Consider the following 15,102-nt stretch of genomic DNA (forward strand, 5'->3'; position numbering starts at 1 on the left):
TGAAAATGTTTTTCCTAATATACAACCTAAACCTCCCCGACTGCAACTTGAGACCATTACTCCTTGTTCTGTCATCTGCTACCACTGAGAACAGTCTAGATCCATCCTCTTTGAAACCCCCTTTCAGGTAGTTGAAAGCAGCTATCAAATCCCCCCTCATTCTTCTCTTCTGCAGACTAAACAATCCCAGTTCCCTCAGCCTCTCCTCATAAGTCATGTGCTCCAGCCCCCTAATCATTTTTGTTGCCCTCCGCTGGACTCTTTCCAATTTTCCCACATCCTTTTTGTAGTGTGGGGCCCAAAACTGGACACAGTACTCCAGATGAGGCCTCACCAATGTCGAATAGAGGGGAATGATCATGTCCCTCGATCTGCTGGCAATGTCCCTACTTATACAGCCCAAAATTCCGTTAGCCTTCTTGGCAACAAGGGTATACTGTCGACTCATATCCAGCTTCTCGTCCACTGTAACCCCTAGGTCCTTTTCTGCAGAACTGCTGCCTAGCCATTCGGTCCCTAGTCTGTAGCAGTGCATGGGATTCTTCCATCCTAAGTGCAGGACTCTGCACTTGTCCTTGTTGAACCTAATCAGGTTTATTCTGGCCCAATCCTCTAATTTGTCTAGGTCCCTCTGTATCCTACCCTCTTCCTACCCTCCAGCTTATCTACCACTCCTCCCAGTTTAGTGTCATCTGCAAACTTGCTGAGAGTGCAGTCCACGCATCCTCCAGATCATTAATGAAGATACTGAACAAAACCGGCCCCAGGACCGACCCTTGGGGCACGCTGCTTGATACCGGCTGCCAACTAGACATGGAGCCATTGATGACTACTCCTTGAGCCCGACGATCTAGCCAGCTTTCTATCCACCTTATAGTCCATTCATCCAGCCCATACTTCTTTAACTTGCCAGCAAAAATACTGTGGGAGACCGTATCAAAAGCTTTGTTAAAGTCAAGGAATAACACATCCACTGCTTTCCCCTCATCCACAGACCCAGTTATTTCCTCATAGAAGGCAATTAGGTTAGTCAGTCATGACTTGCCCTTGGTGAATCCATGCTGACTGTTCCGGATCACTTTCCTCTCCTCTAAGTGCTTCAGAATTGATTCCTTGAGGACCTGCTCCATGATTTTTCCAGGGACTGAGGTGAGGCTGACTGGCCTGTAGTTCCCCGGATCCTCCTCCTCCTTCCCCTTTTTAAAAATGGGCACTATATTAGCTTTTTTCCAGTCATCCGGGGCCTCCCCCGATCGCCATGAGTTTTCAAAGATAATTGCCAATGGCTCTGCAATCACATCCGCCAACTCCTTTAGCACCCTCGGATGCAGAGCATCTGGCCCCAGGGATTTGTGCTCGTCCAGCTTTTCTAAATAGTCCTGAACCACTTCTTTCTCCACAGAGGGCTGGTCACCTCCTCCCCATGCCCAGTGCAGCAGTCTGGGAGCTGATCTTGTTCGTGAAGACAGAGGCAAAAAAAGCATTGAGTACATTAGCTTTTTCCACATCCTCTGTCACTAGGTTGCCTCCCTCATTCAGTAAGGGCCCACACTTTCCTTGACTTTCTTCTTGTTGCTAACATACCTGAAGAAACCCTTCTTGTTACTCTTAACATCTCTTGCTAGCTGCAACTCCAAGTGTGATTTGGCCTTCCTGATTTCACTCCTGCATGCCTGAGTAATATTTTTATACTCCTCCCTGGTCATTTGTCCAATCTTCCACTTCTTGTAAGCTTCTTTTTTGTGTTTAAGATCAGCAAGGATTTCACTGTTAAGCCAGGCTGGTCGCCTGCCATATTTACTATTCTTTCTACACATCGGGATGGTTTGTTCCTGCAACCTCAATAAGGATTCTTTAAATTACAGCCAGCTCTTCTGGACTCCTTTCCCTCTCATGTTATTCTCCCAGGGGATCCTGCCCATCAGTTCCCTGAGGGAGTCAAAGTCTGCTTTTCTGAAGTCCAGGGTCCGTATACTGCTGCTCTCCTTTCTTCCTTGTGTCAGGATCCTGAACTCGATCATCTCATGGTCCCTGCCTCCCAGGGTCCCATCCACTTTTGCTTCCTCTACTAATTCTTCCCGGTTTGTGAGCAGCAGGTCAAGAAGAGCTCTGCCCCTAGTTGGTTCCTCCAGCACTTGCACCAGGAAATTGTCCCCTACACTTTCCAAAAACTTCCAAAAAGTGACCAGGACAAGTCTGGTATCCCTATCTCATCAGAGTCCCCTCTTGTCCTCCTTGGAAGCTTCCAGTCAGTCCTTACCTACTGACTCAAGATGCAGGTCAAACACTTCACCCCAGTTTATGGATTCTGAGGTTCCAAGCAGAGAGAGAGTTGGTAGGTAAGATCCCATGGGAAGCAGGTCTAAGGGGGAAAAAACAGTTGGAGGGAGTTGTCAGTTTTTCAGAGACATTATTAAGGACACACGAGCAAACTATCCCACTGCTTAGGAAAGATAGGAAGTATGGGAAGACACCACTGTGGCTTAACCAAGGGATCTTCAATGATCTGAAACTCAAAAAAGAGTCCTACAAAAAGTGGAAACTAGGTACGTTTACAAAGGATGGATATAAACAAACACAAGCATGTAGGGACAAAATTAGAAAGGTCAAGGCACAAAATGAGATTAAACTAGGTGAAGACAAAGGGTAACAAGAAAACATTCTACAGATACATTAGAAGGAAGAAGAAGATTAAAGACAGGGTAGGCCCATTACTCAATGAGGGGTGAAAGACAATAACAGAAAATGAGGAAATGACAGCAGTGCTAAATGACTTTTTGTTCCAATTTTCACCAAAAAAGTTAGTAGTGATTGGATGTCTAACATAGTCAACACCAGTCAAAATGAGGTAGGATCTGAGGCTTTAATAGGGAAAGAACAAGTTAAAAATTACTTAAGTTAGATGTCTTCAAGTCAACAGGGCCTGATGAAATACATCCTAAAATACTCAAGGAGCTGACAGAGGAGATATCTGAGCCATTAGTGATTATCTTCAAAAACTCATAGAAGACTGGAGACATTCCAGAGGACTGGAAGATGGCAAATAGAGTGCCAGTGTATAAAAAGGGGAATAAAGACAACCTGGGGAATTACAGACCAGTCAGCTTAACTTCATTACCTGGAAAGATAATGGAGCAAATAAGCAAGCAATTTGCAAACACCTAGAAGATGGTGATAAGTAATCGTCAATATGGATTTGTCAAGAACAAATCACGTCAAACTAACTTAATAGCTTTCTTTGATGGGGTAAAAAGCCTCGTGGATGGGGGGAAGCAGTAGATGTGGTATATCTTGACTTTAGTAAGGCTTTTGATACTGTCTCACATGACCTTCTCATAAACAAACTAGGGAAATACAGCCTAGATGGAGCTACTATAAGGTGGGTGCATAACTGGTTGGAAAACCATTCCCAGAGAGTAGTCATCAGTTGTTCACAGTCAAGTTGGAAGGGCATATTAAGTGGGTTCCTGCAGGGATGGATCTGAGTCTGTTCAATATCTTCATCAATGATTTAGGTAATGGCATAGAGAGTACACACAAAGTTTGCGGATGATACCAAGGTGGGAGAGGTTGCAAGTGCTTTGGAAGATAGCATTAAAAGTCAAAATGATCTGGACGAATTGGATAAGTGTTCTGAAGTAAACAGGATGAAATTCAAGGAGAAATGCAAAGTAGTCCAATTAGAAGAAGCAATTAATTGCACACATACAAAATGGGAAATGACTGCCTAGGAAGTAGTACTGCAAAAAGGGATGTAGGGGTTATAGTGGACACAAGCTAAATATGAGTCAACAGTGTAACACTGTTGCAAAAAAAGCAAAAATCATTCTGGGATGTATAAGCAGGAGTGTTGTAAGCAAGACACCAGAAGTAATTCTTCCGCTCTACTCCGCGCTGGATAAGGCCTCAGCTGGAGTATTGTGTCCAGTTCTGGGCGCCACGTTTCAGGAAGGATATGGACAAATTGGAGAAAATCCAGAGGAGAGCAACAAAAATGATTAAAGGCTTAGAAAGCATGACCTCCGAGGAAAGATGGAAAAAAATGGGCTTGTTTAGGGTGGAAAAAAGAAGACTGCAGAGGGATATGATAAGTTTTCAAGTATATAAAAGGTAGAAAATTTGTTCTCATTAACCTCTGAGGTTAGGACAAGAAACAATGGACTTAAATTGCAGCAAGGGAGGTTTAGGTTGGACATTAGGAAAAACTTCCTAACTGTCAGGGTGGCTAAGCACTGGAACAATTTGCCTGGGGAGATTGTGGAATCTCCATCATTGCAGGTTTTTAAGAACTGGTTAGACAAACACCTGTCACGAATGGTCTAGTTACCATGTAGTCTTGCCTTGAGTTGCGGGGACTAGAGTAGAAGACGGATTTCAGTCCCTTCCAGTCTTACACTTCTGTGATTGGATGGTTCTTGGGGCTACAGGGCCTTGTTCCTCAAATGCACAACAAGTTTTATTAAATAATAGAAAACCATCTACAAGAAATACTGTGGAAACAATACCATCTTTGGTGTAACAGTCGTCATATTTCATCAACTCACTCTCCTCTTCATAGGGTACTGGATTACCTGTTGGAATGGAAGACGTTTCTGTGAATTGTATTAAGGTTCACCTAGCAGCAATAACAGGCTTTCACACACCCATGGAGGGTTTCTCTCTTTGTTCACCCAACTACAGCAAGATTCCTGTGAGGTTTGTCAAATATGTCCCCACAAATCAGGAACCCTGCTCCTAACTGGGACCTGAACCTAGTCCTTAATGACCTTATGAAGCATACGTTTGAACCTCTGGCTACATGTTTGTTGTAAGATTTATCTATGAAGACAGCCTGTCTGATAGTGATCTCTTCTCTTCTTCCCAAAGAGTAGGAGAATTGAGGGCTTTAATGTCAGACTCTCCCCATTTACAGTGTTTTCCAGAGAGAAAGTGTCGCTACAGGCCCATCCAAGATTCTTACCTAAAGTGTCCTCAGAATTCTAAATTAATCAAACCAGTTATCTCCTGGTTTTCTTCCCAAAACAACATCGGATTAGTCAAGAAGCTATATTCCATACTCTCTATGTAAGGAACGTGTTAACTTTCTGCCTAGACAGGACCAAACCATTTAGAAAAATCTCCTGTTTCAGTCTATAATGGATACGAACAAGGGTTTGGTAATTTCGAAATGGAGGTTGTCAAAGTGGATCTCTGGTTGTATTAAGACTGGTATGATAGAACTCATGTCCAACCCCCTTCGAGAGATTTAGCACATTCTACAAGAGCACTTTCTACATCAATTGCATTACTTAAGGACGTAGACATATGTAGAGTTGCAAATTGGTCTTCTGTTTCATACTCCTTTTCTGATTGTTACGTCCTGGTGTCTGCGGAAAGATCAGCTGCATCTGTGGGCAAGTTAGTTCTCTTCTGTATTGGACTCTGCACTGAACCTTCTGCCTCCTTAGGGGAATACTGATCTGGAGTCACCTGAAGTTGAGCACCCAGAGGGACACTATTTAAAGAAGGAGAGGTTACGCAGCTTGTGTAGTAACTGGAGTTCTTGGAGATGTGTCCCTCTTTTGGTGCTCCACTACCTGCTTTCTTCCCCTCTGCTTTGGAGTCATCCTTATGGGACTTCGTGGTGATGTTGAGGGCAGTTTGCCCATGCAGCCCATATAGCCTCTTATTGGAGGATGAGGGGTGCATGGGCGGGCTGAATGGGCACCTCTACCAAAAATCTATTATCAAAGGCACAGGGTGCAAGTGCACTTGAAGTGGACCACTCACAGGGACACCCATCTCAAACAAGTCCATTTACTGCACAAGATGAATAACCTCTCTGTATGTGTATTGTCTCCTGAGCAACAAAACTTTCACTTGGTGTTTAGTTCTGATTTGGTTAATATCACTTCATGTGATTACATGCATATTAGAAAAGTTATGACATAATTAACCAGGGTAAATGGCAATGAGTATAAGGAATTATAGGCATAACTGGCAGGTAGGCCTGTAGTTGTTTGCCTAAGACTTAGCATTATAAACTACCATTATAATTTAGCCTGAATGGTTAAAGTCTGGCAGAATTTTTTTTCTATGCTTTCTCACTACATCAGGCTGGATTTTTTTTAAATGTTTCAGCACAAAGGGTTCAGTTGTTTTTGAGAATATGGTTAGGTGAAAGTATTTTTTTTTTTTTTTTTTTTAAACTATTGACAAAACAAAGTTCCAACCATTTCTTTGAAGAGCTCTAGAGCCCTTCAGGTTTTGGACCAGAATTTGACATTTGGTAGGGAGTTCCTTCTGGGATCAAAGAAATGCCTTTTGATGTCCCAGAGAAATCAACCCAGATATGGTTTAGTAATAAGCGTCTGAAAATCACCCCTTGCACATGCTCAATAGAGCTGCTTAAAGGTTTGCAGCTGAAATCCCTGAATATTCCATTTGTATGTAACAGCACCTGTCACTGCCCTGTTGGTCTAGATGAAGGCACATGTTAAAGTAAAGGGGAAACAGAGTTGGCACAGCCACCATCTTATGCTAAAAGTAGAGATAGTTCCCCCTCTCCTCCTAGGCTTGAGGCAGCAGCACTTCTCCTTGGCTGCTGTGCTGAGGGTGCCCCCCCCGTTTCAGTTTACTTTCACTACTGAGGTAGATGTGCTGGACTCCAGGAAAAGATTATGCTTCAAGTCTCATCTCTTTCATGGACTAATGAAGTCTTGTGCAATTTGCATTTCTTATTGAGCAAGTCAAGCAGTAAAGTATAATTCTCCTCATCTTATATTTGGGTAAATGAGGTTGCACCTATTCTGTTCTGTCAGAACTGGAAATAAAACCTGGTATTGCATCTCTCACTTGGCTCTTTAAGCCACATATATGCCTTCTGGGTTGTGGGCTGCCTCGGGGGCTCGTGCAGCCCCGGGAATAGGTTAAAGCCGCTTTGTGGCTGCTCTAATTTACAGCAGTCCGTTGGCTCACAGTCCAGAATTGCAGAGTGTTGCAGCCACTTCCCCTAACATTCCACCTCCTGCCCCAGCACACTCCTACACGGGGGTCTGCAAGTGTGACAGCATATGGCCATATATCATGGTTAAGGCTACATTTTAGTCACGGGTATTTTTAGTAAAAGTCATGGGCAGTAAACAAAAATTCATGGCCCGTGACCTGTCCATGACTTTTACTATATACCCCTAACTGAAACTTGGGCCAGGGGGTGCTCTGGGGGGGATGGTACAGGGCGCCGCTGGTGCTGGGGGGAGGGGGAGGTCGGCGTGCGGCCTGGGACCCCTGCTGGCGGAAGGGGAGGTGGGGCTCGCAGACTCCCTTCCTGGCTCCACGTGTCCCTGCAGCTCGTATGGGGAGGGGCAGCCAGGGGGGCAGCGCACGCTGCCCACCACAAGTGCCGGCTCCACTGCTCCCATTGTCCAGGAACCACAGCCAATGGGAGCTTTGGGGGCGGCACTTGCAAGCAGTGCGTGGAGCCCCCTGGCCTCGCTGCCTAGGAGCTGTAGGGACATGCCGGTGGGAGCTGGGGAGCCGTCCTCCAGGTAAGCACCGCCTTGCACCCAAACCCTGCCCAGCCCTGAGCCCCCTCCCACACACTGAAACTGCTGCTGCTGGCTGCTGCAGAAGTCACGTCATGGACTGTCACATTTTCTGTGATCTCCGTGACAGACACGCAGCCTTAATCATGGCCTTGAGCTGTGCTGGGAGAATTCACATTGCTTTTTTAGAATAAATGTGCCAAATCTATTACACCTCTACCCCGATAGAACGCTGTCCTCGGGAGCCAAAAAATCTTACCGCGTAATAGGTAAAACCGTGTTATATCGAACTTGCTTTGATTTCCCCCTCTCTCCCCCCCCCGGAGCACTGCTTTACCACGTTATATCCGAATTCGTGTTATATCGGGTCGCGTTATATCGGGGTAGAGGTGTATGTTTTTCTGTGCTCTTTGTAACTACTAAAACCCCACTCCCCTCCAGAGCCAGCAATAGTACCCAGGCTTTTGATTCCAGACTTCTGTGTGCTGTCTGAAAGAGTTGGGTAAGCCACTGGTGAAGTGTCATGTCCCCCTCTAGTGACTGATGGACATAGAGGATTACAGACTGCTAGTGCAGTAAGTTAGTTATACCTTTAGCTCAAGTAGTAGATGTCTGTGTAATTTATTTAAAGGTCTTGGGTTTCAATCCTGTTAATGACCCATACAGGGCATCATTATGGTTCCACTTGATGGAATTTCTGTTTCTTCAGTTTACTTTTCTAAAAAACTAGGCATTTGCATGCAAAAAGCTACTTTTAAAATGTCAGTTACAACGTGCAAGTACTCAAAATTAAGAAATGCCCAAATTAATGTTTTCTGTGTGACTTAGCCTCCTTGTGTCTGTATATTATGATAATCTTTGTGTGATTATATACTATTTGACCCATGCTTCATTCACTGCCCAAGGTGGACAGTGAATGATGCAAAAAGTTGCAAGAAGAGAAGGGATGTTCTCTTGTGACAAATGTACTGAGCTGGGTTCTGTTTCTGGCTGAGCAACAAACATCACTTTGTACTTGTAGCACTTCCTGACATGATTTGTTGTCTTAGCAACTTTAATATTTTTAGTGTAGTTTTTTGTATCTAACATACTTTATATTTCTTTGAGTAATCCTTTTAGAAATTCAGAACATGTACCTGATGCATCCTTTATCAGGAAACTCTATATTGCACTGGCAAAAGATTGGAATCAATAAAGTCCCTCTCTTCCATCTCTACTTTGATCCTATTCTATGGTTATAATTAAATTTTCATTATAAAATTCATTACTTGTAAAATTTCAGCACATGAGAACACTTTTTAATAGAAAGCTTATACCACAGTCGGTTGGGTTTTTTAAATGAAACTTTGTGTAGGACTTTTTAAAGATGAACTCAATGTTCTTTACAAAGATAAATAAACATTACTAACCCCATTTAACATCATGATCTGGGGAAACCAAGGAAAAAAGAGCATGTGTTTCCATGTTAGTGATCTAACAGGCGCCTTAATACCAAGCAGATATGTGAAATGCTTGAGGTAAGTCACTGACAGTCGAGAGAAGAACCCCAAGTCTCCTAACTCCCAGGCCTGTGCTGAGTCCAACTGCTTTGCTTTATGTTGCATTGATATTTGTACTAGATCAGTTATAAAGTATTGAAAATTGTATTAAGTTCAGAGTAAGTTAAATGTATCACTGATTTTTTCGTTAACCTGGTTACCATGCGTATTTATGATACTATACATTATTAAAACCTATATTGAGTAAGTAAGACACTTTTTCCCCCTTTGCCTGCCTCACAGGGTCTTGACAATGTTCACAAACAGAGAGTTGCTGAAGTGCTAAATGACCCCGAGAGCATAGAAAAAAGGCGAAGCCGAGAAAGCCTCAATGTAGATGTGGTAAAGTACGAAAGTGGCCCTGATGGAGGCGAGGAAGTGAGTATGAGCGTAGAATGGAATGGGGTAAGTACAGTACACAGTTGAAGAAAATAGTCTAGAAAATTTACCACCATAACAGGAACTTCTTTGTCCAGTTGTCATTCCATTGTGTTTTCAAAGTAGTTTTCCTACTTCGTCTACTTTACAGTTCATAATTCTGCAGAATTAAGAATTAAAGAATAAGATCTTGCATTTAGTAAATTCTTTACATTTTGCTACTCTTTTAAATTGTCCACAATTTTTTTGTCCTGAAAAGTAAAATTTCTTTAGGAATTTCAAGCAGCTGGGCTTAACTATGAGCATCTGAATGCTGATTGAGTGTCCTGGTGGTGTTTGTTGGGTGCATAATCCCTAGTCTGTGATTTCCTCAGTAAATTGGCAATTAATTTACTTCTGCTTATTTGCTCTCTTTATATCATCCTTGCCTGTAGGTTAAATGTGTCCAGCAGGTGCCACTATGGAATTAGGAATATTAAAACATCAGTGGTTTTTAAAGTAAATAAAAATAATCAGTTTAAGACTTAAAAACAACTCCAGTCACCCCTCTCCCAACCTTGTCAGAGAGAATGATCTGTAACTTTGTTTCCAGTCATGGAAGAAGGGTGATCCATAATCTGCTTTTGTATGTGCTGTCATTGCTGGTTCATGGCAACTTGACAGCAAAGATAACATTTTTGAAATGAAATGTATATCTCCACTTCCCATGCACTCCTTTAGCATTTATGATTAAAGTGAGGCCTTATTCTATCTTGTGATGTGTTGTTCCACTTCCTAACATAATACCTGTGTCATGAGTTAGAACAACAAAAACTTTTAAAAATAGATATGTTTGTAATGTGTGATTAACTGTGCATTTTCTACCCTTTGTTATGTCTTTCATGCTTTTAGGTATACTGTTTACTTAATTTTGTTTGCTCCGGGTACTGACTTTCTTATTGTGTATTCTCTTGCTGCCAAGGGGATGTACTTAGTGCAGGCAGGCAAACTGTTAATTCACTATAAACTATAGTTCTGCTAAAAGCACTGATACATTTTGCCAAATTGCTGTAGTGATAGGTTTGTCTGGCTACTTTTACTTTTGCTTTCAGGTGTTTATCCTATTTTATAAACTAGAATGCTTCTAAAGTTCATTTCTCTTACCACAGTTTTCCAGTCACTTGTAAGAAGCTTTAGGATCCTAAAGCCAACTTCGTAAAAACTTACACTTGCTGAGTTTGCACGGAGAATGTTCTCTCCATCTTTGGTTGCTTTTGTCATTTATCAAATGGCACTTTGTTGGCATTGGTATTCTCCGTGCCAAGACAATCAATTAGCATCTGTTGTGAATAATTAATGTTGCATCATTAGTGTCCCCAAAATAAGTTTGGTAACTCCTTTTATCTTAATTTTGTCCACTCAGCATTAGAACTGTGTACTGTACTCCTCCCTTAATTTCTGCCGTACTTTGCATGCCTTTGTGTGTTCTAAGTGAATAAAACCTTTTTCTACTGTTTGCTTTTAATTAAAACAAGCATGCAGGTTTTGGAATGATAAAGAGCCTTCTGGAAAAATACAAAATGGTATTTCTAGGTCAATATTTGAATGAAACCTAACTGATAAAAATCTGTTGACCTAAAAAATTAATTTGCCTTTAGGGACCAGAATTAAGGAAGTGTTGATTTTTACAAAGTCTGGGAATTGCACCATTCATTTAAAAAATGTGGCATCACTTTTTCTGATATACATGGGACTATTCACAGTCCACATTTTCTTCCTCACTTGAGAGAGTTTGTTCATACACAAATGAAACAGGAAACTTCCCAGCATTGTTTTCTACCTTATTTTAATGCTGTTCTTTTCTGTACCTGTATGATGTGGTGTTACCTTTCCCTTATCTCTTCTCTCCACACAGATATTCTGCTTCTCAGACAGGAAGTACTATTGAATTTCTATCATAGGCAATTTAATTTGTTTACAGAGACCAAAGAAAGTGCCTGTTTTGGTTTAAAAAAAAAAAAAAAAAAAACCTTCTGATGTGCATCGGTACTCTTGAGTTGGCTCAAGAACTTGGCTGTCAGACAAAACAGTGTTAGGGTTTGGGATAGCGCAATTTATAGAGTAGTTGAAATTATTTTTAAATTTGAGAAATTTTCTGCAGTTTTTGACCAGCAGTGCACAGGAGTAGTAATTTTGTGAGGGTATACACAATAAGAGGATACTGCAATTAAAGTAACTTCCCACATGTAGTATAGCTTAGACAAGAACTGTACACTTTGGGGTAGTGTCCTAGAGGAACTGACAAGTCAGTTTTTAACAAATCTATAGCTAAATACTAAGACACACATTGTTTAGTAAAATTGATGTAATGTATATTGTATACTAACACTTACTTTTAAAACTTGCAAATATTTATGGAACAATACACTGTTCTCATAACTTTTTATCAGTTTTAAAATTTTACAATTTGAAATGGTTGTTAGAGAATTGCTTTCATAAACATTTTAAAAATGTTTTCTTATACTGACTTTTCCAGATAAGCCTGAGCTTTTGCCCCATGTCTATCTCAAAAACTGAAGGATATTTTTTATATAGTGGCTATAAAGCTGAAATGCCAGCTAAATTGAGAACTGTTGATGTGAACATACCTATTTTAAGATACAAGGAATAATTTGACTTTTTATTCATGGAATCATGTATCTAAAATATAGAGTTCAGATTCAAAGCTGCTGAATTTCCATAAGCACTTCTTGAATCATTCTATCTGAAAGGTCTTTATGTAATTCTAAACAAAATATAAAATCTAATTTGATAATAGACCTCTGTCATCAGGTGAAGATTTGATTGCAACTCCCAGTTAGTTTTCAATTACTGGTAGTAGGGCATCTTGTTGTAAAATATTTTTTATTGGTATTCACTCTACTTCCTACGGAGAGATGCCATCATCACTAAACAAAAATCTTAATTGATATCCTTGTCCATTTTCCCAGAGTTGAGAATGGAAAGCCTAAGAATTCAACTACCTCGTCACTTCTGTAGGTGGTTCTTTCAGTTCAACATAGAGGTCCATTCGGCAGGGCAGTGTGTGGAAACTTGCGTTACAGTATTTTCCTTATGAATTTTAATTTTTAAAAATATATGCATGATAACACATCAACAGTTCCATGGATTCTTATTACCTCAAAGAAGTAGATGGAATTTTGTTTGGAGGGGTAAGAGAAACCCTTTTCCTTTTTAGTGTTGTGGAGAAAAAAATTCTTGACAGAAGTTAAAGCTTAAATGAATGCACCTTGTTCTGTTCATTTCTTTTAAATCTTGTATTAAGTTTTTCCTTTTTATTTTGGCTTTTGTATTCTTTTCAATTGAAAAAAAATCATTCTTTCCTTTGCATATATTACACGTGATTTTATAATATAAAAGCAATTTCTGGTTTTTAAAAATCTGCTTTTCTCTTATTTACTTAAATTAATTACTTGTTAATTTAATAAAAGACTGGATCTCTTTTGGTAATTTTTGTATGATACATGTTAATGAAATAGGTTAAAGTATGTAAACAAACAACTACCTTTTGGGTAATTACAAGGATCTGTGAATGGCAGCACTTAGAGGTGCAATCCCAAATCTTTAATTTAAAAAAAGACCTCCAGCATATGACCTAGAAATACCGTAAACATAACTGTTCAAAATTGAAAACTGTTGAACTTTTCCCAACAGTTTCATTCAGTTTTTCTCTCTCCATTTCTGTCTGACAGGCCTAGATGCCTTTTGTGATTCTTATACTGTCTCCTGCATGACGGGCGTGCACCATCTTCAAGCTTTAACTTCTCTCTTCAGTACTGACTGCTGTGTTTTAGCAAATCCCTTACGATTTTTGTCAGAGCTACACTTCCTTGTAAACTGGCCATTCCTTCAGTGCTAGTGTCTTTTATTCGGTTTCCTATTTCTGTACATGTGTAGCTTTGCTAGATATGTATCTAGTCATACAAAATGTGTTATTGCAACCATTTGCTGTGTAATACTTAAGTAAAAAGTAAGAATGAACGTTATAAGTAGCTGTTCACTATGAAAAAGGTAGTTAAAAGTATCACACAAGGTATTATTAAAATAGCATGATGGTGACCTTTACAGAATAAAACGTAAAAGTAAGGCATGTGCTCCAAGTGCTTTAAAATGTATTTAGAGACCTATAATGTGGTTAACATCAATATGGAACTCTGGATGTCTTCACTTATGATTATTCTAAAGTAGCATTGCTGTTTAGTCTTTGTGTGAAATTTTGGCAATTATGCTTTTCTCTACTAATCTTGGTGTTCAGTGATTTGTGTATTTGTCTTTCTCTAATAAACTCACTCCAACTGATGTCTGTCTCTGTCTGCTTAGTAGTACTTTCTCCTTTTACAGTCCTTCCTTTCAAACAGTAGCCATGTAGGATTTCTAGAAGTAGCAAGTGGTTACTTATCTTACTAAACTGTTGGTTTTTAAGAGAAAACAATAATTCTTTGGCATACAAATTTGATATTTGTACTTAAGAGTTAGAAACTTATGTGGCATAAAATGTGAATGTAATGTGTGGAAAGTTGTCATTTCATCTTTTTATATTTTTCTGAAACATGGTGAAATTAAAACTGAAATATAAGAATCTAAATATATATAATTTTCTGATCATAAATGGTTCCTAAGTTTTTAATAAACTCAACTTATAGAATTCACTAAATATGAATCTGTAAAAAGTAACAGAGGGTCCTGTGGCACCTTTAAGACTAAAAGAAGTATTGGGAGCATAAGCTTTCGTGGGTAAGAACCTCACTTCTTCAGATGCAAGACTAGATAGTTGAGCAAAAATAATAAAATAGTTTGTTCATTCTGTCAAGGTCTGAATGAACACTTTTGCTTGATACTGTACTCTCACCTTTCCCATATGACTGCATCAACGTAAACATGAAATGTTATGGTGGTGGTGGTGAAGGGGTTGGTATGCATTTGTGAATCATGTATGCTTTGAGATTATTTTTAACTGTTATAAATCATAGTTAACCATAAATTGAACAGATTTTCATATTTCTGAAATCCTTGTGATAAGTAGGCACTGATAAGTCTGAATGCTGACAGTAATCTTCTTGATAAAATAAAATTTATATGGCATTTTAAAATATTTATATAATTTGGCACTATTACCGAACAGTAATAGAACATAAGTATTTTGACTATACATGTTGTTGTTGTTAATTCAGCTGTAGGGAAGGGGCAAACGCTGTTGCAGTTTCACATTTGTTCAAATTTTTTTCAGGATGGCACTGGATCTTTAAAACGCAGTGGTTCCTTTAGCAAGCTCCGTGCTTCAATTAGACGCAGCAGTGAGAAGCTGGTTAGAAAGCTGAAGGGAGGAAGTTCACGAGACAGTGAACCAAAGAATCCTGGGTAATTATTTATTCTTAGATGAGCTGGTGTGCTCCCAGTTTGTGCCCATTTTGTAGCCTAGCACTGATCAAGGTAGCCTTTCCTCTTGTGGTTATTATCTATCTTTACTGCATGTAGAATTGTAGTTCATAAAGGTCTTAAACATATTGTATTCCTTACTGAAAAGTGATATAGGGAATAATTTAACTCTATGCGGACAGTTCCCTAATATTAACAGTGGAAAAATTTATTTGTTTTTAGTATTTATTGCTCAGTTGTTGTTGTTG

General features: G+C 39.9%; 1 protein-coding gene across 5 annotated transcripts in view; it reads left to right on the forward strand.

The window, feature by feature from the left end:
* Window positions 1-15,102, forward strand: part of KLC1 (kinesin light chain 1) — an 87,022-nt gene that overhangs the window by 31,470 nt on the left and 40,450 nt on the right. For 3 of the 5 annotated variants that reach the window (XM_026654231.2, XM_026654227.1, XM_026654229.2), the window contains exons 12-13: window positions 9,305-9,466; window positions 14,706-14,836. In XM_026654231.2, coding sequence (XP_026510016.1) covers window positions 9,305-9,466; window positions 14,706-14,836 — 293 coding nt within the window. Of the gene's footprint in view, window positions 1-9,304; window positions 9,467-13,170; window positions 13,778-14,705; window positions 14,837-15,102 lie in introns of those variants that run through there. The other 2 variants (XM_026654225.2, XM_026654230.1) reach the window with 2 other exon arrangements.

This window comes from Terrapene carolina, unplaced genomic scaffold (genome assembly GCF_002925995.2).
Source record: "Terrapene carolina triunguis isolate 2854851 unplaced genomic scaffold, T_m_triunguis-2.0 Scaffold189, whole genome shotgun sequence".
Lineage (NCBI taxonomy): Eukaryota > Metazoa > Chordata > Testudines > Emydidae > Terrapene > Terrapene triunguis.